Here is a 9669-nt window from a genome sequence, read left to right on the forward strand (position 1 = left end):
ATTTTTTTAACTTCACAGTAGTTTTTGTAGTTTGGGTCATATCCATCCATATGCAGCAACCACTAAGCTTTGTGATCACTGATGAACACTGGCACCTGGTGATGCAGGCCACGTATCTGCATCCAACTTACTTTATGAAATTCCTTTTAGTGGTCTGAAGGTGGAGACACTGAGCCGTTGTACATGAGTCATTTGGTATGACAGTGCTAGAAATTTCTAGGGGTCACATATCCACCCTGTGATAGTATGCATTCATACCGTGCAAACAGGATGTCTATAGACATATATATATGTCTATATGACATATAGATTTATATGCTCTGAAAAAATCATTTAAGGTAGACAATCTTTTCACCACAGTAAGCATACAGTTATATGGATGTCATACAGAGCTCATTACAAAAAACACTCTAATCTCTGTGTGAAAGTCATGTATAATGTATAAGAGCAGTTTTGAAAGTGGAAATCAGAGGGAGACTACCACATAGAGAGCCATGAAGGGCAAATCAGGACAGGAGACAAAGGGGAGGAGAGGACCAGAGAGGAAAGGAAGCAAGGTCATAACACGCGGCTGATAAAAACAATGATGCTGACCGAGTTTTGCCCCAGCCTGCCTGCCCACCCGCCCTGCGTCCTCCGTCAGGCACTGCAGAGGAGAAAGACGAATCAGCACTCTCTGGTCCACCCTCATCCCTCCCACTCTCTCTCCACCTCTCTGTATCACTCCTTCCTTGACTCAGACGTGTGATGCTCTGCAGTGCTGCACACTGAGGCAGCTACCACCAGCTGTTTATTCCCCAGCAAGACCAAGGCAGGCAGGCAGGAGCTGCAACATCATCCAGCCCTGACAGGAGGTAAGACTCCTCAAAGCTGTTTATTCTGCAGCTCGGGGGAATAGACATGAGGACTAGGGTCATATCAGGGAGACATGAATATGGTAGAACATGTAGGTGCGCAGGACAACAGAAAATACCTACATGCAGAGATATGGGCTTGGGACACTAATAAACACAAAACTGTGTCAAGGGCATTAGAGAAATGTGAGGAATTGTATAACAAACCGGCAATTAAAAAGAAAAGAGAAAACATCTTTGTCATCTGTCGCTCTGAATTATATCCATTCATTAGATTTTGCCACAGGTGGACTGTGATTTAGTCTTTTTAGTTTGTTTTCTTTGGTATCTTTATGTACTTTAAATAATCTCATGACCTCACCCAAAATGACCTCACAACCGCCTGGAGAGCACAACGCAGTGACTGAGAAGCACTGATTTAAATGGAACGTAACTCAATTTGGCATTTTATTCTTGTAGATGCTCTTTGTAATTTGCTTTTCTTTCTCACATTTTCTCTCCTTTTTTCTTCGAAGTTGGATGGGTGCTTTTCCATCATGCTCAAGTCTCTGTTTGTGTATGGAGTGCTGGGAGGTGAGAATTATTTGTGAGGAATATTTCTACTCTGGTATCTGGAGACTTCTACTTCTGTGAAAAGGGCATATAATAAGGTTTCAAATTAAATATATGTCTACATATGCTCTCACCCCTTCTGTGTTTCTCATATGTCCTCCTGTGTTTTTTGCCACAGTGTTGCTGATCCCAGCAAAGTGTGATCTGATCTCCGTGTGTCTTGAAGAGGACAACGACCTGAGAGTAGACTGTCGGGTCGAGCCCAAGCCCAACCAGATTAACAGCTATGAGTTCTCTTTGGCCACTGGAAGCAAAGAGTCCCTCATAAACACCAATGTGTCTGGTTCATCAGCAGAGGGCCGGTTCAGAGGTATAAGCAAGGTGGAGGAGCTAGAGCCACACGGCTACAGATTGACCCTGTCCGACTTCACAGAAACACTCACACAGAACACCACCTACATGTGCAAAATATCCGGGTCGGTTGCCAGAGTCAGTGTGGAGAAAGGTAGGTGGATCGACTGTGTGTGTGTGTGTGTGTGTGTGTGTGTGTGTGTGTGTGTGTGTGTGTGTGTGTGTGTGTGTGTGTGTGTGTGTGTGTGTGTGTGAGCATGAGAATAAGTAAGTGGGAGACAAATTTGAGAGGACTTTGTCAACTGTTTGCATCCCACTTTTTTCTTCCTCTGCAGAGCAACTTGTCCAGTGTTCAGCTGTGAGCGTGTTTCTGAAGAGCTCCTGCTCCTGGATCGTTTGTCTGCTGCTCTTCTTCTATCAAACACATAGCTAAAACAAAACAAAACATGCATGCTTGTCACACATCTAACCATGCACACGCATCTGTCCGCATCTGCAAACATCCCCACATTAACACCCACATGTTGATAAGATGTTGTCAATAGCTTGTCTCTCCTTCTCTTGTTTTCCTCCCAAGAGCACTGAAATAGTATTAAAATGTTTTCATAACTCCTTTTGATGAGAAAGAATGAAGATGACTCAAAGATGATTCAACGAAAATGTTTGTAGATGTGCTTTTTGCTGTAGAGGCACACACAGCTGCATGTATATGAATGTACACTGAGTAACTTGCCTTGTAAATATTACTTTGGAAGCTGCAGCATTTGTTTTCAATAAAGGGATGCTATTTAAAGTCAGACAGCGAATTCTTGTGTATTCATTGTTCATACTAGTGGGAATAGAAGTGGGCAACAGATGGAAATAATGAGGTCTTTTCAAAGCTATGTCGTGCACAAAGGCTCAATTATGTTGGAGAAAAGTGTTAACGATGACAGCAAATGTTTTACATCATTAGAATGAATGAATGTATTTTATGTTTCCATGTAGGGTAGTAAGTGTATGGGTTACAGAGTTCTCAAGTTGATCTACAGTGCATATAAAAAAGTATACACACCCCTTGGAAATGTTCACATGTTTTCGTTGTACAATATTGAATCAAAGTAGATTTAATGTAACTTTTTTCACACTGATCAACTGAAAAAGACTCTTTAATGTCAAAGTGAAAACAGATCTCTACAAAGTGATCTGAATTAATTACAAATAGAAAATGCAAAATACTTGTTTGCATAAGCATTCACCACATTTAAAAGGATACGCCTAAATCAGCACTGGTGCTTTTAGAAGTAACATAATTAGTTAAATGGAGAGTGTGTAGGTACGGGGGGGGGAAGCACTTCGATCTCTAAATCAATCATAAAGAAATGGAAAGAGTATGACACAGCAGTAAAACTGAGTGAGCGTGCAAGGAGACTAGTGAGGGAGGAGTTACAAGCTTCAGAGGCTAAGACTGGTGACTGTGCATACAACAACATTTGGCCGGGTGCTTCACCAGTCACAGCTTTGCCAACCAAACATAAAGCTAAACCTGCAGAGGAATGGCTCAAAAACAACAATGTGTCCTGGAGTGGCCGAATCAATCGAGAAATTGTGGCTGGAAATGAAAAAGGCTGTTCACTCATGCAAAGACATATAATTATCCCTGTCCTATGAACAGATCAACCTCTAATCTAATTAGTTTGTGTGATTAATGTTGGACCTAATGGAGCCCCAAAGTGTATTAGATTAAAAAACAATATTAGATATAAATAAGACATTATGGAGTAAATAATCCTATGAATAAGAGAGTAAAATATATAATGAACCAATAAATTATGAAATAATTTAATCATTTAAAACTCTCTTTTTTTCAAAATTCTCTTTTTCAAAAGTCTGTTTATATTTCATAATGGCATTTTTCCCAATTACACTCTTATTTCATGACATCCCACCTTCATTACATAAATCAGGCCAAAGTTTTATATTTCAAATGAGTCATGACTCGGTTACACACACACACACACACACACACACACACACACACACACACACACACACACACACATTTACTCTCCAAAGAGGCAAAAAACTATTCATTTGAGATTTTGACATAAAAAGCCCATCCCCATAGCCTACAGTATTGTGTGTTAAAGTGAGATTATTAGCCTTTAGCAGAGCTTCTCATATGGTATTTGACCAAGTTTGCTGAAATGGGCGTTTTTGAGCCTCGTTGCCATCCGTAGTTTTCGACAGCATAACGATGGCTGCTTTAACTGGTAGCAGTAAAGGACCGGAACTATCTAAAGCTGAGTACTTAAAACGTTATTTGTCCGCTGATGTAGATGCCAAGAAGTCAAAAGGGAAGCTTAAAAAGAAACGGAGTAAGGTTCCTGAGAAAGGGTGAGTCGGCGATAACGTTTTAATCAAGGTGTTGTCGGGCAGGTAGTGCGTGTGTGTTAGCCGTTAAGCTAGCTGAGGTCCTATTACTGTTTAGCGCCGCTCGCTGCCTTAAACTCCTTGTTTTTGAGTGAAAAGTGTATGTACTAACTCACTCTTACTTCTCATATTCAAGACTTAAAATAGTAGACGATGACATAGACTGGAAACAGATGGTCAAAGAGGAGGAGGAGATTGAAGAGGATGAAGAGGAAGCTCCTGTGGTAAGAACTTAACCATCTAGCTGGCTAGCCTGTGTCCATTCATTTACTTGGAGTGATTAGCCCGCTGACTTCATGTACACTTTAAAAAACATGCCGTGTACTTTCATTTTATACATGTATTTCTGTAATTTTCTAGAGGGATTCACGGGCTTATTGTATGGTTTGTAATAACAATCCAAATAACTCAGTGTTTTGCTTGATTTATCTAGGTTTAAATGTAGAAAAGTGTCATCATTTCAGAAAAGCATCGCTTTTGTAAAACACAAGCATATCTTGAGATAGTGGGCGATATGGTTATAAACTTATGTCACGGTAGGCCTATATGTAATTTTACATCGTGATATCAGTATATATTGTGATTAGGGTTGTAAACAATGATTTTAGTCTATAAAATTACAGAAAATTGTGAAAAATCCTGATCATAATTTATTCAAACAAACAAAGTGACATCTTAATAATTTGTTTTGCCAACAGTCCAAAATACAAAATATTCAATTTAGGATCACATAAGATGAAGAAAAGCAGCAAATCCTAACAATTGAAAAGCTGGATTTAGATAATGTTTGGCATTTTACTTGAAAAATGACTTAAACGTCTGACTAATCATTTCATCAAGAATTGTGATATTGTTAATCTTCTGGAAATTCAAGGTACATCATCACATTGATGCAATAATCCTACCAATATTGCCATAAGGTGGTCCTGCTAATTGATATGCAACATTGACTATAATGCTGAAATACAAGCAGAGATATTAAAGCTGCAATGGTATAGATAGCATGTTAAAATCTATGATAGTTGTCAAATATTAGTCAACCCATATCACCCAACCCTCTCTTGAACCTTCATCTCTTGTGTTTGTTTACTGAGATTGCTGAGGTGATTGACGAGAGACCAGAGGAAGTAAAACAGCTGGAAGCCTTCAGAACCAGCAATAGATGGAAAGTGATTGGAGGTAATTGGTATTTTTGAACAAAGTAAAGAGAATCTTTGTCTGTGCGGTAAACAAGTTTCTTTACTTTGAGTCTCTACTCCCAACAGCTGACGAAAATGAAGACACAGAAGAGGGGAAAGAAGGACATCAACATCCAGAGCCTGTGGCATCAAGCAGGAGTTGCCACAATTCGCCAGAGCTGTCATCAAAGAGGAGGAGACATGATTCTCCGGTCAGAAATACCCGATATAACTCCCCAGACATAGCCCCTCCCAGTAGAGGTCGCCATGACTCCCCAGACATATCCCCTCCTAGAAGAGGTCGCCATGACTCCCCAGAAATATCCCCTTCTAGAAGAGGTCGCCATGACTCCCCAGAAATATCCCCCCCAAGAAGAGGTCGCCATGACTCTCCAGACTTGTCACCTCCTAGGCAACAGTCAAGGAGATCGGGGAAGACGCAAAGTAAAGGTGAGTGGCGAGAAGTAATTTTTGAGATTGAACCTGGTCTCTTTTTGCAAAGGGCAAGGTGTTATTAACAAAAATAAATACATCACAATAAACAGAAGACCGTCCAACATCGCCATACAGTATATCAGCATATTTGTTTATGGAAATGTATTAGAAAAATACCTGTTAAGCTGTCTAGTTGATGTCCATCACATTTGATTGTTTGATAATGGATGGTCAAACTGAAACATAATTTTCATTTTGCTGGAACTTTTTTTTTTTTTTTTTTTAGTATTTCAGAAGTCATTAAGGGAAGCCTCTTAGTTAGTAAATTTCTTAAAGTCTTAATTTGGGTAATAATATTGTACATCATGACTTCATAGTATTAAAAAAAATCAATAATATCATTACAGTGAAATGTGATAAATGATCAATCAATATGTATCCATATATTGGCCAGGTTTTTTACTGTCATCCCCTTACAGTCCAACTGGCCTAACAACTTTTTGCACGTGAGAAATGTGGTTTGGTTCAAGTGTCTAATTATTTCTTTGTCAGATTCATCCCCCTCCAGAAGGAAGCCCAGCTCATCATTATCAAGTAAAAAGCATTTACCTGATGCTCGTCGGTCACCACTTGCAAAGAGGCCTCAAAACAGGCACAAATCAGACTCTGACCAGTCACCGCCACGAAGAAAGCCACTGAAGGGAGAAGCTTCAGGCTCCGACCAATCTCCTCAACGGAAGCACTCAAAAACAGGACGAGGCTCTGATTCTGACCAGTCGCCACCCAGGAGGCGGCCGCAGAGTGGAAAGGACTCGGATGAAGATCTGTCACCACCTCGTAGACCTGGTCAGTCACAGGTGAGCAAATTGTGATCAAAGAGAAGTTTAAAGAATAATATGAAATCTGATTTGCCTCAAATTGCTGTGTGTATGCCTTGTCCAATGCCGTTTTTACTGTTTTCTTTGCAGGGTCCGAGAATGCTTTCTGGTGGGACAGCAGGTCTGGTTTCTGTAGATGTTTTAAGGAAAGAGCAAGAGGAGAACCGACGCAGAGAAAGAAACAACCAGCCACTAGAAGGTTTGCTCAGCTTTTCTCTTTTTAGGATATTTTTCCTTCACAGGCAGAGCTCACAGGACTTTCCTTCTCATATCATCTACATGAGCCATGCATACTCCAAATGCTTAAAGATATCTTTGGTCATAGTGATGAGTTCTTGTAAAGTTGAAAGATGCAGTCCTTATTCAGATGACATGTTATACTTATTTTCCTGCTATGACTAGATGAATCCCGCAATGCCCAGACGGTGTTCCGAGACAAGAGCGGTAAAAGGAGGGATTTGGAGTTGGAGAGAGAAGAACAGAAGAGGAAAGCTGGAGAAAAAGCAGCAAAGGATGAGAAATACGCTCAGTGGGGGAAAGGGTAAGTCAGCATACAATTTTCACACATGATAGAAGGCTACAGTGTGGCCACATAAAGACTGTGTTATGTGCCAACTTGGTTCCATGATTAAAGTCAGCTCGTGTTTATAGGTTGGCCCAGAGCCAGATGCATCAGCAGAAACTTGAGGAAGCACTGCATGAAGCCCAGAAGCCGCTGGCACGTCACTGTGATGACGAGGATCTTGACCGCATGTTGAGAGAGAAGGAAAGGGAGGGAGATCCGATGGCAGCGATGCTCAGACGGAAAAAGGACCGCAATACGAAGACACAAGGTTTTAAGGGTTACATATGTGTACCTTGTTCCCTGAGTTGACTGATGCAAAATTGTTGTTTACCACTTATAGAATATCTTGTGAACCATCTTATTTTTGTTTTGCAGAGAAACCTCGATATAAAGGCCCAGCACCACCTCCAAACCGCTTCAATATGCTACCAGGCTATCGCTGGGATGGAGTTGACAGGTACAGTGAGTGTGTGTGAAAGAGTGACTTAATGGGATGCATTTGTAATGTGATGAATGTGACCTTATGTCCTTCTTTTTAATACATATAGTTCATCTCTCTTACATCTCATACAGTTGCATAAGTAGGTGTACAATAATCACGATCACAATTTTGGCTCCTACATTGAATTGAACCTTTGAAATCAAAGATGACATAGAGGGTGTGATTGCAGAATTAACAGTGGAATTTGATTTCTGTGTGTCTCGCAGGTCAAATGGTTTTGAACAGAAACGCTACATGCGGATGGCAGATAAAAAAGCCGGCCAGGAGGCAGCCTATAAATGGAGTGTGGAGGACATGTAATGGCAATCGCAAACTAAATAGATCAGGGGCGGAGCTGAAGAGCAGGAAACAAGAGTTGAGAGAAAATATCTAATCCATGCTGTTGAAACAACTGCAGATTAAATACATCTACTTAACAGACCTGGCATTTGATCACCTTTGCAAAGCAGTTTGATACTGTACAAGGGACATCAGATTATAAAAAACTACAGACATAAGTGTGCATAGCAGTGAAGTGACAGCATCTTTATGATTTTGTAATAATTGATTCAGTGTGGAGCCAGAACAGATGTGTTTTTCACTGTTTTATTAAATAATGTTTTTGTAAAGTGTTGTGGCACAAGTGTTTACATACAGCAGTCATTCCATGGTATAGAGCTGCAGTGTACTGAACCAGATATAGAATAGTATTCAAAGTATTTAGTTATTTTGTATTTGTTTGTTTTTTAGAATCCTATTTTCTTTTTTACTTGATGGGGCTGCACTGATTTAAAATGTGATTTAAAACTTCAGGTGTAACGAATAACCTCTAAAATGGTTGCATGCCATTTAAGTGCATCAGTGCCAAGGCCATGCTGGCTTACTGGCACACCTAAATTGAACACACCCATCATTAATGTTATTAGTTACAGTTGTGTTTTTCTGCCATGAAATGCCAGGTCTGCTGTGAGAAAGGTATATTATTTGGAAATTTTTAACGTCTTCTGGTAAAGATACATGTCCTGGTTCCAGACTTAAGAATCAGAGGTCTCAAATGTGGAGTGATTAAAAAAAGTATAAAAAAAGGCCATTCACACAGAATATCAAGCTATCAGGCACCCAACGTCACCACAAACAAAACAAAGTGCTGCTCTTTGTTTATACATTTTTTTTTCACAGCAGACATTTTGACTCGCCATAGTGGCAAAAGCACCAGTGTAATTAATATTAATGATGTCTGAGTAAGCTGTCAGTAAGCCAGCATGTATAGGGCCCTGTAACTGAACACCTGACTGAAACTGAACCACAATGTATGTTAATTACACCTTTTGATTTTTCTGCTATAAGTCAAAATGTCTGCTGTAAATAAGGTCTATTGGCCTTAAATGTCACGAAATGCTGCAAATTAGTTATAATTACTTAGTTGACACTGAGGACATTTTTAGTAAGTTGACCTTTAGTGGGGATAGTTTTGTCAGACTACTTTTTCCAAGGTCAAGAAAGAACTTTCAAGCTTAACTTTTAAGCCAATACGGACGAGAAGGCATAAAAGTGCTATGGATTAAATCATAACAGCTACTGCGCTCACATCTCATCAGATCCATCTCCATAACAACTGATCAAACTCCATCGGCTGATGAAGATTGTGGGTGAATGATCTGGAATAAACTAGCTAGTGGGCTTAGAGTTGGGATTGTAGAATTAAATCATATAATAGCTTTGTATTTGTAATGTTTTTACTATGCAAATATATATTTTAAAATACACAAATTAGAGTGAGTGTGCTTGTACAGAGTAAGAGATCTGAGTTTGATCAGCTACTATCTGATAAATGTGGCATTTTAAATTGGGACGATGTAAGCGATTTATTTATTGCTACTTTGATTCTGTATACTTATCAACAGAAATAACTGTACAACTGTCTTTATTTACGTACAATTATAAATATGGATAATTATCTTGA

General features: G+C 39.6%; 2 protein-coding genes across 2 annotated transcripts; both read left to right on the forward strand.

Moving 5' to 3' along the window:
* The first annotated feature begins 698 nt into the window (after nucleotides 1–698).
* LOC122888653 (thy-1 membrane glycoprotein-like) lies at nucleotides 699–2554 on the forward strand. Its single transcript, XM_044223349.1, has 4 exons — nucleotides 699–854; nucleotides 1370–1427; nucleotides 1585–1911; nucleotides 2093–2554. The coding sequence occupies exons 2-4, from the start codon at nucleotides 1391–1393 to the stop codon at nucleotides 2188–2190; spliced, it is 462 nt and encodes a 153-aa protein (XP_044079284.1). The 5' UTR covers nucleotides 699–854; nucleotides 1370–1390; the 3' UTR covers nucleotides 2191–2554.
* A 1403-nt stretch (nucleotides 2555–3957) lies between these two features.
* bud13 (BUD13 homolog) lies at nucleotides 3958–9669 on the forward strand. The gene is made up of 10 exons (XM_044223350.1): nucleotides 3958–4133; nucleotides 4306–4393; nucleotides 5264–5348; nucleotides 5435–5797; nucleotides 6335–6639; nucleotides 6751–6859; nucleotides 7063–7201; nucleotides 7312–7493; nucleotides 7601–7682; nucleotides 7934–9669. Exons 1-10 carry the CDS (start codon nucleotides 3994–3996, stop codon nucleotides 8025–8027), a joined length of 1587 nt encoding a protein of 528 aa, XP_044079285.1. The 5' UTR covers nucleotides 3958–3993; the 3' UTR covers nucleotides 8028–9669.

Source organism: Siniperca chuatsi, linkage group LG14, assembly GCF_020085105.1.
Source record: "Siniperca chuatsi isolate FFG_IHB_CAS linkage group LG14, ASM2008510v1, whole genome shotgun sequence".
NCBI lineage: Eukaryota > Metazoa > Chordata > Actinopteri > Centrarchiformes > Sinipercidae > Siniperca > Siniperca chuatsi.

Excerpts from the sequence above, each read along its gene's own strand:
- LOC122888653 (XM_044223349.1), top strand. The coding sequence starts at position 1,391 with ATGCTCAAGTCTCTGTTTGTGTATGGAGTGCTGGGAG. Across the intron at positions 1,428-1,584 it reads TGTGTATGGAGTGCTGGGAG|TGTTGCTGATCCCAGCAAAG; the intron begins GTGAGAATTATT and ends TTTTTGCCACAG. Across the intron at positions 1,912-2,092 it reads CAGAGTCAGTGTGGAGAAAG|AGCAACTTGTCCAGTGTTCA; the intron begins GTAGGTGGATCG and ends CTTCCTCTGCAG.
- bud13 (XM_044223350.1), top strand. The coding sequence starts at position 3,994 with ATGGCTGCTTTAACTGGTAGCAGTAAAGGACCGGAACTATCTAAAGCT. Across the intron at positions 5,798-6,334 it reads GGGGAAGACGCAAAGTAAAG|ATTCATCCCCCTCCAGAAGG; the intron begins GTGAGTGGCGAG and ends TTTCTTTGTCAG. Across the intron at positions 6,860-7,062 it reads AAACAACCAGCCACTAGAAG|ATGAATCCCGCAATGCCCAG; the intron begins GTTTGCTCAGCT and ends TGCTATGACTAG.